Source organism: Staurois parvus, unplaced genomic scaffold (genome assembly GCF_062004578.1).
Source record: "Staurois parvus isolate SC_StPar_1 unplaced genomic scaffold, SC_StPar_1.0 ptg001729l, whole genome shotgun sequence".
NCBI classification, from domain to species: domain Eukaryota; kingdom Metazoa; phylum Chordata; class Amphibia; order Anura; family Ranidae; genus Staurois; species Staurois parvus.
This window is the reverse complement of record NW_028319525.1, coordinates 6,646-24,061: the sequence shown is the minus strand read 5'-3', so window position 1 is coordinate 24,061 and position 17,416 is coordinate 6,646. Positions and strand designations below refer to the sequence as shown.

At 47.5% G+C, this 17,416-nt stretch overlaps 1 protein-coding gene across 1 annotated transcript in view; it reads right to left on the bottom strand.

The window, feature by feature from the left end:
• LOC149434592 (dynein axonemal intermediate chain 1-like) overlaps positions 1-12,953 on the bottom strand; it is a 187,017-nt gene extending 174,064 nt beyond the window's left edge. Inside the window, exons 1-2 of the mRNA XM_089663603.1 lie at positions 12,907-12,953; positions 3,930-4,177 (exon numbers count right to left, since the gene is read on the bottom strand). Of these exons, the coding sequence (XP_089519729.1) occupies positions 3,930-4,169 (240 nt within the window). The 5' untranslated portion in view covers positions 4,170-4,177; positions 12,907-12,953. The remainder of the gene's footprint in view (positions 1-3,929; positions 4,178-12,906) is intronic.
• Positions 12,954-17,416: the final 4,463 nt, after the last annotated feature.

The following is a 17,416-nucleotide window of genomic DNA, read 5'->3' as shown; positions in this document are numbered from 1 at the left end:
GGAGGTGATGAAAATGTTTCTTTTTTTACACTGATTGCTTTTACACCCATAAAGGCTGTAAAAGCAATCATTTCTCCTTCTCTCTGGCTGCATTCTTGCAGCCATTGATAAATACTATGTGAGCTGTGATTGGTCACAGCTTGTCACATGGTACAAGGCTGTTGTGAATAGCCCTGTACCATGTGATCTCTGTGATCATTCACAGATTTCACACGTAGTAAGCAATGATGTCAAAAGTGACATCTTGCTTACTACTCTACATGTGATCACTGATTGGCCAATCAGTGATCACATGATCGGGACCTCTCACAGAGGTCCCGTACGACGATCGGTGTCAGAGGACACAGTGGGCACCGGATCGCGGTGCTTCGTGCTCCCAGGGAGTGTGCACAAGCAGGGGGCGGCCATTTTTAAATGGCGACCCAAATCTGCACTGCCACCGTCTGGCCGTTTATATACAACAGCCAGTCGGGAAGTGGTTACAGCAGATGAAGTGTAGATTTGACATCTTCAAGCAGGAAGTCATCATAGTTACATAGTTAGTATTCCTGAGCCCATGCACTGATGTCCATCACAGAATCACGTCTGTTTTTAATGCAGTTCCATCAGAGGGCCCAGAGGATTTTGGCTTTGCCCCTTGCGCACAGAGATTTCCCCAGATTCTTTCAATCCTTTGATATTCTGTACTGTAGATGATGATGTATTTACATTGGGGAACATTATTCTGAAATTCTTCGACAATTTTATACTGTGATTTAGATTGATGAACCTTTATTTCTAAGACACTCTGACTCTCTAAGATGCTCTTTTCATACCCATATCATGTTACAGACCTGTTGCCAATAAACCTCATTAGTTGCTAAATGTTCTTCCAGCTTTTCCTTGTCAGCACCACCTACCCTGTCAGTTTTTGTTGTCCTGTCCCAACTTTTTTGAGACATTATGGAGGTCGCTGTGCTCTTGGGAAGCTTCAGTGAAGCAGATTTTTTTTCTTTGTAGCTTTATCCAGATCTGTTCCTTGCAATAATCCTGTCTCTGAGCTATGCAGGCAGCTCCTTTGACCTCAAGGCTTTTGCTCAGATACAGTATGCATTGTCAGCTGTGAGGCTTTTTATAGAGAGCCTTTCCAAATCATGTCCAATCAATGTATTCTACCCCAGGTGGACTCCAATGGAGGTGTAGAAACATCTCAGCAATGGTCAAGAGAAATGGGAGGTGCCTGAGCTAAATTTCAGGTGTTGTTGCAAAGGGTCTGAATACTTCTGCAAATGTGATATTTCAGTTTACCGTTTTCATATATTTGCAAACTTTTCTATTGTGTTTTCACTTTATCATTATGGGGTACAGAGTGTAGATGAGAAAAGAAAATGAATTTAAACAACTGTAGGATCAGGCTGCAAAATAGCAGCATTGAAAAAAGTGAAGGGGTCTGAATACTTTCTGAATGCACTGTCTATCCGAGAACAACATGGAATATATTACAGCCTATCAGTAATATGATGTAGTGGCCGGCTTTTCTTTATTCAGGAATTTTTTTTTGTATTTTCTCCTGGTGATCCAGCCAATAACACACTTTCTGTCTTCGAGCGAGTTCACTGCAGCGCCATTGCATGTGCGGTTTACCCACAGTTTTAGGTGCGTTTCCATTGACTTCTATCAGACCTTGCCTTTTCTGAAAGTGCATTAAGGATGCAGCCTGCGGGACTTTGAATACACACAGTCTAATACAAGTCAATGGGAGCACACCTAAAACCGCGGGTAAACCGCACATGCAATAATGCTGTGGCCAAACTGAAGCACACTGGTGTGAACCTGCTCTAAAGGTGACAATGCTCACTCACCATACTGTGTTCCAAGGAGAAGCGGGGTTGTAAAGAATATTTTGCTGGCTTGAGCCAGCACCTAGGTATGGAAAACATAGACTACTGTCTGCAGGGGCCAAGACGGCCACAGAATAGGTGCCTCAGGGCCACATGCAGCCTCCAGACCACATGCAGCCTGTAGTCATCTGTGGACTTCTACTGGAGTACTGTATCCACCAGTATCTCAATACAAAGGACGTTGCCAGGTAAAGGTCTCAAGATGGTGGAGGTTGGGGGGGTTGGACGTGCATGTTACAGGTGTATATTGCAGACATTGGATGGTGTATAGCTGGTCTGGGGACATCTAGGGGATATGGCACTGGGCTGAGGGGTAGGCAGAAGCATAGGTTGCAGCTCCTCGCCTCCTACTGAAGCACCCAACATGGCCGCCTCTTCTGCCTACCCCTCAGCCCAGTGCCATATCCCATAGATGTCCCCAGACTAGCTATACACCATCCAATGTCTGCCATATACATCTGCAACACTGGATGGCGTATAGCTGGTCTGGGGACATCTAGGGGATATGGCACTGGGCTGAGGGGTAGGCAGAAGAGGCGGCCATGTTGGGTGCTTCAGTAGGAGGCGAGGAGCTGCAACCTATGCTTCTGAAGTAGTCAACTCATAGGAGAGGGGCACACTTTCTTAATGGACCTTGTCCCCATACTGGGCATAATGGTCTTTGTCCCCATACTGGGCATCATGGTGCTTGTCAGAGCACAGAATCCTGCAGGTCCATTAAGAAAGTGTGCTCCTCTCCTATGAGTTGACTACTTCAGAAGCATAGGTTGCAGCTCCTCACCTCCTACTGAAGCACCCAACATGGCCGCTTCTTCTGCCTACCCCTCAGCCCATTGCCATACCCTGTAGATGTCCCCAGACTAGCTATACACCATCCAATGTCTGCCATATACACCTGTAACATTGGATGGTGTATAGCTGGTCTGGGGACATCTACGGGGTGTGGCAATGGGCTGAGGGGTAGGCAGAAGAGGCGGCCATGTTGGGTGCTTTAGCAGGAATTGAGAAGCTGCAACATATGCTTCTAAAGTAGTCAACTCATAGGAGAGGGGCACACTTTCTTAATGGTACTTGTCCCCATACTGGGCATAATGGTGCTTGTCAGAGCACAGAATCCTGCAGGTCCATCAAGAAAGTGTACCCCTCTCCTATGAGTTGACTACTTCAGAAGCATAGGTTGCAGCTCCTCGCCTCCTACTGAAGCACCCAACATGGCCGCTTCTTCTGCCTACCCCTCAGCCCAGTGCCATATCCCAGAGATGTCCCCAGACCAGCTATACACCATCCAATGTCTTCCATATACACCTGTAACATTGGATGGTGTATAGCTGGTCTGGGGACATCTCTGGGATATGGCAATGGGCTGAGGGGTAGGCAGAAGAGGCGGCCATGTTGGGTGCTTCAGTAGGAGGCGATGAGCTGCAACCTATCCTTCTGCTGTAGTCAGCTCACAGGAGGGGGGCACACTTAATGGATCTGCAGGATTCTGAGCTCTGACAAGCACCATTATGCCCAGTATGGGGACAAGGACCACTGAGAAAGTGTACCCCTCTCCTGTGAGTTGACTACTTCAGAAGCATAGGTTGCAGCTCCTCGCCTCCTACTGAAGCACCCAACATGGTCGCTTCTTCTGCCTACCCCTCAGCCCATTGCCATATCCCAGAGATGTCCCCAGACCAGCTATACACCATCCAATGTCTTCCATATACACCTGTAACATTGGATGGTGTATAGCTGGTCTGGGGACATCTAGAGGATATGGCACTGGGCTGAGGGGTAGGCAAAAGAGGCGGCCATGTTGGGTGCTTCAGTAGGAGGCGAGGAGCTGCAACCTATCCTTCTGCTGTAGTCAGCTCACAGGAGGGGGGCACACTTTCTTGATGGTCCTTGTCCCCGTCCTGGGTGGGGTGGCCTGTGGATGTCAGAACGCAGAATCCTGCAATCCTCCGCACTCTAATGCAAGTCACATGACGTGAACCATCTCCCATCTGTAGCCAATAGGAAACACCCCCCCTGTGATTAGTACAGAGAGTATAATTGGACACTGACCTGCCACACAGGGTCGGTGTGCTTGCCGGACTTGGCCGAGCTCATGTACTTTGGCTGGGGGCTGCTGGATTTCAGGTTGAAGATGGCCACGTTCCCATCATAGAAGCCCACGGCCACCAGGTACGGGTGTTCTTTATGGATGTCCAGACACATGACTCCGCTCTCTGTGCTGAAGATGTATTCCGGGAAGGAGGGGTTCTTCAAGGTGTAGAGGAGCAGCATCCCCCGCGTCTGCTTCATGAAGTCATCTGTGAGGGGAGAGAACACTTATCACACCACAGCATACCTCTATTGGACCATAGAATACCCTGACCCACAGCAACCGCACATCACTGAGTGCTCTTCAGAGGAGTACTGACGCAGGGTGCTGTGATGTTTTTAGGAAGCTATGTAAAGAACCCTGCCGGCCCCTCCCACCAGCCATGATCTGCCTGCATTGCATAGAGAAGCACAGAGACCCAGTGATGTCATCACTGTGTTTAAAATATGGTATACAGAGAAAATGAAAAGGTTTTATTTAAAAATCTCATTAGCATGTTGATGAGGGAGGAGGGAAGGGGAGGGGGCGGGCAAAAAAAAGAGAAAAAAAGGAATAAACACTATTTGAATGAAGATCTGATGTCTGCCTGTTCAAATATGTGGTAAAAGTCAACAATTTGCATAGAGTGTCATTACTTTTTCACCTTTGTAGATACTTTCTCTCACCATATCCTGTCTGGTTATACCTGCCGCTTCCCAAGCCCTCCTATGGCGTCCATGACCTGCACTGATGATGGCCAACAAGCCTGAAACATCCACAGGTGGTTTGGAATAAATGGAATCAGCCGCTCTGGATGGACAATTGGCCTAGTAGCATAAAATGATTTGGATTGCTCTGCGGGCTACCCTGGAATATGGAACAAACCATTTCTGGGGGGATCGGATGGAGGGGTAGAAGAGTCAGCTCTGTGCACTATGAATGGAACGGATAATACAACACAACACTGACATCTAGTGGACAACTGTACACACTACAACCATGTCCATGTTCCAGCAAGCTCCTCTGTACAGACTGATGAAACTGTGGGGGAGGGGGCATTAGAGTGTAAGCTCCTCTGTACAGAGCCTGTTACTGGGGGGGAGGGGACATTAGAGTGTAAGCTCCTCTGTATAGAGCCTGATGGGACTGTGGGGGAGGGGACATTAGAGTGTAAGCTCCTCTGTACAGAGCCTGTTACTGGGGGGGAGGGGACATTAGAGTGTAAGCTCCTCTGTACAGAGCCTGATGTGACTGTGGGGGAGGGGACATTAGAGTGTAAGCTCCTCTGTACAGAGACTGATGTTACTGGGGGGGAGGGGACATTAGAGTGTAAGCTCCTCTGTACAGAGACTGATGGGACTGTGAGGGAGGGGACATTAGAGTGTAAGCTCCTCTGTACAGAGCCTGATGGGAGACTGTGGGGGAGGGGACATTAGAGTGTAAGCTCCTCTGTTACAGAGACTGATGTGACTGTGGGGGGGGGGCATTAGAGTGTAAGCTCCTCTGTACAGAGACTGATGTGACTGTGGGGGAGGGGACATTAGAGTGTAAGCTTCTCTGTACAGAGACTGATATGACTGTGGGGGAGAGGACATTAGAGTGTAAGCTCCTCTGTACAGAGACTGATGTGACTGTGGGGGAGGGGATATTAGAGTGTAAGCTCCTCTGTACAGAGACTGATGTGACTGTGGGGGAGGGGACATTAGAGTGTAAGCTCCTCTGTACAGAGACTGATGTGACTGTGTGGGAGAAGACATTAGAGTGTCAGCTCCTCTGGTGCAGAGACTGATGTGACTGTGGGGGAGGGGACATTAGAGTGTAAGCTCCTCTGTACAGAGACTGATGTGACTGTGGGGGAGGGGACATTAGAGTGTAAGCTCCTCTGTACAGAGACTGATGTGACTGTGTGGGAGAAGACATTAGAGTGTCAGCTCCTCTGGTGCAGAGACTGATGTGACTGTGGGGGAGGGGACATTAGAGTGTAAGCTCCTCTGTACAGAGACTGATGTGACTGTGGGGGAGGGGACATTAGAGTGTAAGCTCCTCTGTACAGAGACTGATGTGACTGGCTCAGTGATCTCTGTACAGCACTGCGGTATATGTCAGAGCTATATAAATGTATAATAATAATAATATGTAACTGTTTCTTCTAGTCCTCAAATGACTCCGTGACCCCTGTGCTCTCCTGTGTCACCCAGTGATCCCAGATTATCCGAAGTCAAGCCCTGAGCACCTCCATGACACCTGCCTCTCCATGCACCCTCAGGTACGCTCCTGTATCTCTTACATTGTCTCATCTGTGGATACCGACGGTGACAATTCCAGTGCCTCCATTCTACCATAATCCATTTTTTTTTGTAGAGGATTTTCTCAAGGTATTAGAAATGTTTTTTTTTTTCTTTGCACCAATTCTTTGAGTTTTCTTGATCCACTTCTAGTTGTTTTGTGGGTCCTTAGTAGTAAGTCCTGCATTGTAATTGGCTGTTCTGGCAGACATGCAGTGAGCACAGGACAGTGACAGAGGAAGTCATTAATCATCTAATAAAAATGTTTTTTAAAAACCATTTCCTGCCTTTATAGTGGTTTGCATGGATGAGGACTTGCAAAAGCTACTCTGAACATTTGTAAAAGTGGAGGGACAGTTTCTCTCATTAACAAACAATACAAAATCTAAGCCCTGAAATCTTTAGGACAGGCAGTGTTCACATCTAGTTTACAACTGATAATGAGATCTACCAGCACAGTACAGACAGGGTTAATAAAGGTAAACATAACTCACCAGCCCCCTCATTAAAGCATTATTAAACCCAAAAATCTAATATATTACAGCTTCCTAATCATTAGATGTGGCGGCTGCATTCATTTTCTTTTTTTTTAGGCTTTTTTTCCCCTCTGCTTTCACCTGGTGATCTGGCCAGTAACACACCTCCTGTATCAGAGCGCCCCCACTCTGGAGGAAGGAGCACAGGGGGCACCTTTGCACAGCAGCATTGTCAGTCTGGGGGGGAAGGGCATGTTAGATGTATTAGCAGATTTAGATACACTAACAAATTGAAACTGAACTCCAGCTAATACTTTATCCCAAAAGGAAAACAAACTGTTGGTGTAACCAGGGGCGGACTGACAACTCATGGGGCCCCCGGGCAATAGGGGATCATGGGGCCCCTGTGTCCTCACCCACACCCAAACAAGCCTATGAAAAAGCCAATGATAGGTACCATGGGCATCTCATGGGGCCCCCTACTGAGCCCGGGCCCCCGGGCAGTGCCCGAGTGCTTGAATGGTCAGTCTGCCCCTGGGTGTAACTGATTATAAAAAATTTTCGTGAATAAATAAAAACTACTCATTGTAAGCACCCCAGTCAGTGGAATGTGGTTTGTCTCATCCCTGTAACTGATACATCTGCAGGGCAGCTTGATCTTTTGAAAAACAACAGACCACTCTGGAGGAAGGAGCACAGGGGGCACCTTTGGACAGCAGCATTGTCAGTCTGTGGGGGAAGTGCGTGTTAGATGTACTAGGAGATTCAGATACACTAACAAATTGAAACTAAACTCAAGCTAATACATTATCCCAAAAGGAAAAAAAACTGTTGGTGAAACTGATTATAACGTTTTTTTCCTGAATAAATAAAAACTGATCATTGTAAGCACCCCAGGCAGTGGAAAGTGGTTTGTCTCATCCCTGTAACTAATACACCTGCAAAGCAGCTTGTTCTTTTGAAAAACAACAGGCTTACTGGCCAGATCACCAGACGAAAAATAAAGTACAGAAGCCCTAAAAAGGAAAACTAATGCAGCCTCCATACCTAAAAATTGGAACGCTGCAATATAATAAATGTTCGTTTTGGGGTTTAATATTGCTTTAACATCACGTAGGAGGGAAAAACTCAACTCTGGATTTGTCAGAAAAGAGCATGTATGCAGCAGTTTAAATATTTGTTTAGGTTATGCTATGTGAATGGAAACATGATACAAATATAAAGCAGGAGATATCCCAACCTGGCTGCAAAGCGGAAATTCAATCCTGAATACTCAACCTGGAGTAATGCTCAATCTGACCACTAGAGGGAGGAATTCTTCAAGCTGTGAGCAGTTCTGTTGGCTGACTACACTCCGGCCCTTCTGCCCAATCCCCTCTCCGGCCCCTCTGCCCAATCCCCTCTCCGGCCCTTCTGCCCAATCCCCTCTCCGGCCCTTCTGCCCAATCCCCTCTCTGGTCCTTCTGCCCAATCCCCACTCTGGCCCTTCTGCCCAATCCCCTCTCCGCCCTTCTGCCCAATCCCCACTCCGGCCCTTCTGCCCAATCCCCTCTCCGGCCCTTCTGCCCAATCCCCACTCCGGCCCTTCTGCCCAATCCCCTCTCCGGTAAATCTGCCCAATCCCCTCTCCGGCCCTTCTGCCCAATCCCCTCTCCGGTAAATCTGCCCAATCCCCTCTCCGGCCCTTCTGCCCAATCCCCACTCCGGCCCCTCTGCCCAATCCCCTCTCCGGTAAATCTGCCCAATCCCCTCTCTGGCCCTTCTGCCCAATCCCCACTCCGGCCCCTCTGCCCAATCCCCTCTCCGGTAAATCTGCCCAATCCCCTCTCTGGCCCTTCTGCCCAATCCCCACTCCGGCCCCTCTGCCCAATCCCCTCTCCGGTAAATCTGCCCAATCCCCTCTCTGGCCCTTCTGCCCAATCCCCACTCCGGCCCCTCTGCCCAATCCCCTCTCGGTAAATCTGCCCAATCCCCTCTCTGGCCCTTCTGCCCAATCCCCACTCCGGCCCCTCTGCCCAATCCCCTCTCCGGTAAATCTGCCCAATCCCCACTCCGGCCCCTCTGCCCAATCCCCTCTCCGGTAAATCTGCCCAATCCCCACTCCAGCCCTTCTGCCCAATCCCTTCTCCGGCACCTCTACCCAATCCCCTCTCCGGTAAATCTGCCCAATCCCCACTCCGGTAAATCTGCCCAATCCCCTCTCCGGCCCTTCTGCCCAATCCCCTCTCCGGCCCTTCTGCACAATCCCCTCTCCGGCCCCTCTGCCCAATCCCCTCTCTGGTAAATCTGCCCAATCCCCACTCCGGCACCTCTGCCCAATCCCCTCTTCGGCTCTTCTGCCCAATCCCCTCTCCGGCAAATCTGCCCAATCCCCTCTGCGACCCTTCTGCCCAATCCCCTCTCCGGCCCTTCTGCCCAATCCCCTCTCCGGCCCTTCTGCCCAATCCCCTCTCCGGCCCTTCTGCCCAATCCCCTCTCCGGCCCTTCTGCCCAATCCCCTCTCCGGCCCTTCTGCCCAATCCCCTCTCTGGCCCTTCTGCCAAATCCCCTCTCCCAGCTCTTAATATGTTCACCAAAAAATGATCCATGCACATATTTTTGCAGGTGAAATAAATACAGATGTAATATGTTCAAGAGGTGAATTATTCTTTAAAGTATCTATAAGGATTTAGATTAGGGTCACACCAGCCAATGCTTTATAAGGCAATATGCAGTGGATCGCTTTTCACAATGTGGCTAAGCTGCCACTGTCCCAAGTTCAGGAGGAGATCCTATCACCTTCTGAATGCCTGTATTCTGTGCTGTTTATTTTGCCAAATGAGAATATACAGTGCCCTGAAAAAGTCTTCCTCCCCCTGAAATGTCCCCCATGTTATCATGTTACAATGTATTCCCCCCTGAAATGTCCCCCATGTTGTCATGTTACAATGTATTCCCCCCTGAAATGTCCCCCATGTTGTCATGTTACAATGTATCCCCCCCTGAAATGTCCCCATGTTGTCATGTTACAATGTATCCCCCCCTGAAATGTCCCCCATGTTGTCATGTTACAATGTATTCCCCCTGAAATGTCCCCCATGTTGTCATGTTACAATGTATTCCCCCCTGAAATGTCCCCCATGTTGTCATGTTACAATGTATCCCCCCTGAAATGTCCCCATGTTGTCATGTTACAATGTATCCCCCTGAAATGTCCCCCATGTTGTCATGTTCCAATGTATTCCCCCCTGAAATGTCCCCCATGTTGTCATGTTACAATGTATTCCCCCCTGAAATGTCCCCCATGTTGTCATGTTACAATGTATTCCCCCTGAAATGTCCCCCATGTTGTCATGTTACAATGTATCCCCCCCTGAAATGTCCCCCATGTTGTCATGTTACAATGTATCCCCCCCTGAAATGTCCCCCGTGTTGTCATGTTACAATGTATCCCCCCCTGAAATGTCCCCCATGTTGTCATGTTACAATGTATCCCCCCCTGAAATGTCCCCCATGTTGTCATGTTACAATGTATTCCCCCTGAAATGTCCCCCATGTTGTCATGTTACAATGTATTCCCCCCTGAAATGTCCCCCATGTTGTCATGTTACAATGTATTCCCCCCTGAAATGTCCCCATGTTGTCATGTTCCAATGTATTCCCCCCTGAAATGTCCCCCATGTTGTCATGTTACAATGTATCCCCCCTGAAATGTCCCCCATGTTGTCATGTTCCAATGTATTTCCCCCTGAAATGTCCCCCATGTTGTCATGTTACAATGTATTTCCCCCTGAAATGTCCCCCATGTTGTCATGTTACAATGTATTCCCCCCTGAAATGTCCCCCATGTTGTCATGTTACAATGTATCCCCCCCATGTTGTCATGTTACAATGTATCCCCCCTGAAATGTCCCCCATGTTGTCATGTTACAATGTATCCCCCCTGAAATGTCCCCCATGTTGTCATGTTACAGTGTATTCCCCCTGAAATGTCCCCCATGTTGTCATGTTACAATGTATTCCCCCCTGAAATGTCCCCCATGTTGTCAAGTTACAATGTATTCCCCCCTGAAATGTCCCCCATGTTGTCATGTTACAATGTATTCCCCCTGAAATGTCCCCCATGTTGTCATGTTACAATGTATCCCCCCTGAAATGTCCCCCATGTTGTCATGTTACAATGTATCCCCCCCCTGAAATGTCCCCCATGTTGTCATGTTACAATGTATCCCCCCTGAAATGTCCCCCATGTTGTCATGTTACAATGTATCCCCCCTGAAATGTCCCCCATGTTGTCATGTTACAATGTATTCCCCCCTGAAATGTCCCCATGTTGTCATGTTACAATGTATCCCCCCTGTAATGCCCCCCATGTTGTCATGTTACAATGTATCCCCCCTGTAATGCCCCCCATGTTGTCATGTTACAATGTATCCCCCCTGCCTCTTGAGGCAGGAAGACTTTTTCAAGGTGCTGTATATTGGGGCTAATGCACCACAATGTACAATATACGGCTTGTAGTTGCTGTGCAGCCCCCCCCCCCCCCCTCCGATGAATGGTCGAGTTTGACAGAAGGTCCCGGCTGACAAGGCATGCCATGTTAAATTTGCCAAACCTGCGATGCTCTGCTTGGCATGTGAACAGCCTCCTATGGCTGTATTTTATACATTAGGTGAACAGTAGAGGGGGGCGGTACAAACGTGGTTCAGTCACCTGTCCTGGCCACCCATGTGAAAGAAACCTTACAGTCTTAAAGTGGTTGTAAACCCTCACATATATCCAGTGAAGAGAGATAGTACACAGAGATGAAACAAATCTCTCTACATAGGTTGTACCTTTTTATCTGTAGCCCTCTTTCCTCTACAGCCATTCAAAGTACATGGATCAAAGGGTATTTTTCAGCTAGCAGGGGGTGGGGATTTGATGTCACACATAGAACACAGCTGAGTGGAATCTGAGACATGAGTGGAGGGAATGGACACACCCCACTCTACACAGTCTCATTGGGAAACAGGCACAGCTGAGGCTATCAATCACAGGATGTGTGCTGCAGGAGAGGGTGGGCAGCGCCATCTTACAGAATTGCTTAGTGTCCAGAAGAACTGTCAGAGGTAACTCATGCAGATAGCAGAGGAAGGACAAAGCAGCCAAGATCCACTCCAGGTGCTACAGACATAGGCAAGTACACACTATAGAAGGATATGCTTTGTTCATTTTTCATTTCAGGGGTTTACAAGCACTTTAATGTGTAAATGTCTGCACATCAGTAAAGACAAAGATTGTTCCCCAAATCTGTTAAAATGCCTCTAAACACCTTTCTCTGTGTTTTAATTGTGATCGCTCCTTGGAGACTAGGAAACACACTAGTGATGAAGGCGGAGCTAAAGGAATGACTGACATCCCTGGACACTCCACGCCTATCATTTTCTGAATAGCTAGGGGTGTGCTGGGAGCCCTGACCGTCTGGGTGATCCTCGGCGTACTACTAGAGTGTACAGGATGTCACAGATCTGTAGCGTGTTCAGTACATAGACAGTGCAGGGCAGGGCAGAGCTGGGAGGGGTAACTGACTACAGGAGATACAGATCAGTCCTGAAACCCGAGCAGATGCAAACTGACCACGCCAGCTGGGATATGCTAATGTCTCTGGCGTGGTCAGATTGAAACCTGAACCAAGGGGGACCGGCAGGATCATCAGATATTTTGCACCAACAGAAAATATTAAATATTATTTCAGGTACTTATATAGCGCCATCAATTTACGCAGCACTTTACATATATATTGTACATTCACATCAGTCCCCGCCCCCGAGGAGCGTACAATCTAAGGTCCCTAACTCACATTCATACATACACATACTAGGGACAATTTAGACAGGAGCCAATTCACCTACCAGCATGTCTTTGCAGTGTTAGAGGAAACCGGAGTACCTGGAGAAAACCCACGCAGGCACAGGGAGAACATGCAAACTCCAGGCAGGTGGTGCTGTGGTTGGGATTTGAACCAACAACCCGAGTACTGCCAGGTGGAAGTGCTAACGATTTAGCCACTGTGGTATTACAGGCTAGATTTATATAGACCTACATGAAATCTTAGTTTTTGGGGTAACATACACTTTTAATAAACCCCCCCCAATGGTCTCTGTGACAGCAATGTGTCCCCCATCACCTCCACCATCCCGCCATTCATTCATCCTACCAACAAAGAAGACACTTACAGGATCCGTGGCCCACCGCAAACAGGTCTTTGTACTTGGGGCTCCTGTAGAGGAAGAAGACATGACATCAATGAGAGCGCAGAATGGAGGAGGAATGATTGCCAATACCCAAATATCTATGACTGGTGACTGGATAGGAGGAGGATGATACATAGTTCTCAGAAAATACTCCTTAAAGTGATTGTAAACCCCAACATATACCCAGTGAGGTGGCTGTCCTCAGATGTAACAAATCTTCCCACATACAGCGCCTTGAAAAAGTCTTCATCTCCCTTGAAATATCCCCCATGTTGTCATGTTACAATGTATCCCCCCCTGAAATGTCCCCCATGTTGTCACGTTACAATGTATCCCCCCCTGAAATGTCCCCCATGTTGTCATGTTACAATGTATCCCCCCCTGAAATGTCCCCCATGTTGTCATGTTACAATGTATTCCCCCCTGAAATGTCCCCCATGTTGTCATGTTACAATGTATCCCCCCCTGAAATGTCCCCCATGTTGTCATGTTACAATGTATTCCTCCCCTGAAATGTCCCCCATGTTGTCATGTTACAATGTATTCCTCCCCTGAAATGTCCCCCATGTTGTCATGTTACAATGTATTCCCCCTGAAATGTCCCCCATGTTGTCACGTTACAATGTATCCCCCCCTGAAATGTCCCCCATGTTGTCATGTTACAATGTATCCCCCCCTGAAATGTTCCCCATTTTGTCATGTTACAATGTATCCCCCCCTGAAATGTCCCCCATGTTGTCATGTTACAATGTATTCCTCCCTGAAATGTCCCCCATGTTGTCATGTTACAATGTATTCCTCCCTGAAATGTCCCCCATGTTGTCATGTTACAATGTATCCCCCCCTGAAATGTCCCCCATGTTGTCATGTTACAATGTATCCCCCCCTGAAATGTCCCCCATGTTGTCATGTTACAATGTATTCCTCCCTGAAATGTCCCCCATGTTGTCATGTTACAATGTATCCCCCCTGAAATGTCCTCCATGTTGTCATGTTACAATGTATTCCTCCCCTGAAATGTCCCCCATGTTGTCATGTTACAATGTATTCCCCCCATGAAATGTCCCCCATGTTGTCATGTTACAATGTATTCCCCCCTGAAATGTCCCCCATGTTGTCATGTTACAATGTATTCCCCCCTGAAATTTCCCCCATGTTGTCATGTTACAATGTATTCCCCCCTGAAATGTCCCCCATGTTGTCATGTTACAATGTTTTTCCCCCCCGAAATGTCCCCATGTTGTCATGTTACAATGTATTCTCCCCTGAAATGTCTCCCATGTTGTCATGTTACAATGTATTCCCCCCCCGAAATGTCCCCCATGTTGTCATGTTACAATGTATCCCCCCCCCCCCCCCGAAATGTCCCCTATGTTGTCAAGGATCCCCTTTGGCTGCAATTCCAGCTGTCAGATTGGATGGAGAGCGTCTGGGAACAGCAATTTTCAGGTCTGGCCACAGATTCTCCATTGGATTTGGGTCTGGACTGTGACTGGGCCATTCTAACACATGAAGATGCTTTGATCTGAACCATTCCATTGTAGTTCTGGCTGGATGTTTCGGGTCGTTGTCCTGCTGGAAGGGGAACCTCCGTCCCGTTCTCAAGGTTTTTGCAGACTCTAACAGGTTTTCTTCTAAGATTGCCCTGTATTTGGCTCCATCCATCTTTCCATCAACTCTGACCAGTTTCCCTGTCCCTGCTGAAGAAAATCATCCCCACCACATGATGTTGCCACCACCATGTTTCACGGTGGGGATGGTGTGCTCAGGGTGATGTGCAGTGTTAGTTTTCCCCCACACACAGTGTTTTGCTTTTAGGCCAAAAAGTTAAATTTTGGTCTCCTCTGACCAGAGCCCCTTCTTCCACATGTTTGCTGTGTCCCCCACATGGCTTCTCACAAACTGCAAACGGGACTTCTTATGGCTTTCCTCCAACAATGGCTTTCTTCTTGCCACTCTTCCATAAAGGCCAGATTTGTGGATTACATGACTAATAGTTGTCCTGTGGACAGATTCTCCCCCCTGAGCTGTGGATCTCTGCGGCTCCTCCACAGTTCCCATGGGCCTCTTGGCTGCTTCTCTGATGAATGCTCTCCTTGCCCGGTCTGTCAGTTTAGGTGGATGGCCATGTCTTGGTAGGTTTGCAGTTGTGCCGTACTCTTTCCATTTTCGGATGATGGATTGAACAGTGCGCCGTGAGATGGTCAAAGCTTGGGATTTTTCTTTATAACCTAAATTGCTTTACACTTCTCCACAATTTTATCCCTGACCTGTCTGGTGTGTTCCTTGGCCTTCATGATGCTGTTTGTTCACTAATATTCTCTAAGAAACCTCTGAGGGCTTCACAGAACAGCTGGATTTATATTGAGATTAAATGACACACAGGGGGACTAATTAGGTGCTTTCTGAAGGCAATTGGTTCCACTAGATTTTAGTTAGGGGTATCATAGTAAAGGGGGGCTGAATACAAATGCACACCACACTTTTCACAGATTTAGTTGTAAACAATTTTGAAAACCATTTCTCAATTTCCTTCCACTTCACAATTATGTGCCACTTTGTGTTGGTCTATCACATAAAATCCCAATAAAATACATTTACATTTTTGGTTGTAACATGACAAAATGTGAAAAATTTCAAGGGGTAGGGACACTTTTTCAAGGTTCTGTAGGATTGTACCCGTCTGTCTGCAGTCTTCCCTTCTCTACATCCATTCAAAATACAGAATTTATAAAGCTTGTCTGAGATGTCAGGAAAAAAAGGGACAGAGAGCTGCAATTACACACTACAGAGCACAATGGGGGGTACTCTGAGAATTGATTGGAAGGAAGAGATACAGTGACCCCCTTCACACAGCACACAGGAACAGGCCATTCACAAGCTGTGTGCTGGAGCTCCCTCCCCTGACACCATTGTCTTCTTGGTGTCAGGAAAACTAGTCAGGTAGCAGAGGAATGAAACAAAGTGACACTTAGTGCTTCAAATTGAGACAAGTACACTCTATAGTGGCATATGCTTTAAAGCTGGTCTCCACACTTCCTCTTATCCCCTCCCCCCAGATTTCAGGCATCCCCTGCAACAAAAATATCATTTTTGGTGATATCACGTCTAGAGGAATGCATACCCTGCCACTTTCCTCATTAGAGCCCTGCAGGAGCAGCAGCCTATTGACAATGATAAAACCACTCCTCTAAAGATTCCCTCTGCACATGGACACAGACAAGCAAACCGTTACTTCTTCAGAATAACAAAAAGGTAGGAATCTGTAATAAAGTTTGTTAAAATCCTTGAAATGTACATAGACCACCCAGAGGAGAATGTTTTTTTCTCAAAAAAAGTTACGCTTTAAATAGAATGTATTGTGGCCTAAAGGTGGCAGCATTCATTTGGAGGCTGATGGCATTCATTATTGTCAATGGAGCCTCCAACCTGCATGTGATCCAAATGTCACATGATCTGGAGAGCCAGCAGCCATGCAAATTGTTGGCTGCTGGCTCTCATAAGGAAGAATGTGTATTACTGTGTTCTTAACATGAGCTAGGAAGGGAGGGAGGGGGTTAATTAGGTTGATTCGGTTTTTTTTTTACAGTATCTTCCAGAAGTGAGTCCCCCCCCCCCCTCACATTTTTGTAAATATTTGATTCTCTCTTTTCATGTGACAACACTGAAGAACTAACACTTTGCTACAATGTGACGTAGTCAGTGTACAGCTTGTATAACATGTACATTTTCTGTCCCCTCAAAATAACTCAACACACCGCCATTAATGTCTAAACTGCTGGCAACAAAAGTGACTCCACCCCTAAGTGACAAGGTCCAAATTGGGCCCAATTAGCCATTTTCCCTCCGGGGTCATGTGACTCGTTAGTGTTACAAGGTCTCAGGTGTGAATAGGGAGCAGGTGTGTTACATTTGGTTTTATCGCTCTCACTCTCTCATACTGGTCACTGGAAGTTCAACATGGCACCTCATGGCAAAGAACTCTCTGAGGATCTGAAAAAAAGAATTGTTGCTCTACATAAAGATGGCCTAGACTATAAGAAGATTGCCAAGACCCTGAATCTGAGCTGCAGTGCGGTGGCCAAGACCATACAGCAGTTTAACAGGACAGGTTCCACTCAGAACAGGCCTCGCCCTGGTCTACCAAAGAAGTTGAGTGCACGTGCTCAGCGTCATATCCAGAGGTTGTCTTTGGGAAATAGACGTATGAGTGCTGCCAGCATTGCTGCAGAGGATGAAGGGGTGGGGGGGGTCGGCCTGTCAGTGCTCAGACCATACGCCGCACACTGCATCAAATTGGTCTCCATGGCTGTCGTCCCAGAAGGAAGCCTCTTCTAAAGATGATGACCAAGAAAGACCGCAAACAGTTTGCTGAAGACAAGCAGACTAAGGACATGGATTACTGGAACCATCTCCTGTGGTCTGATGACACCAAAATAAACTGATTTGGTTCAGATGGTGTCAGGCGTGTGTGGCGGCAACCAGGTGAGGA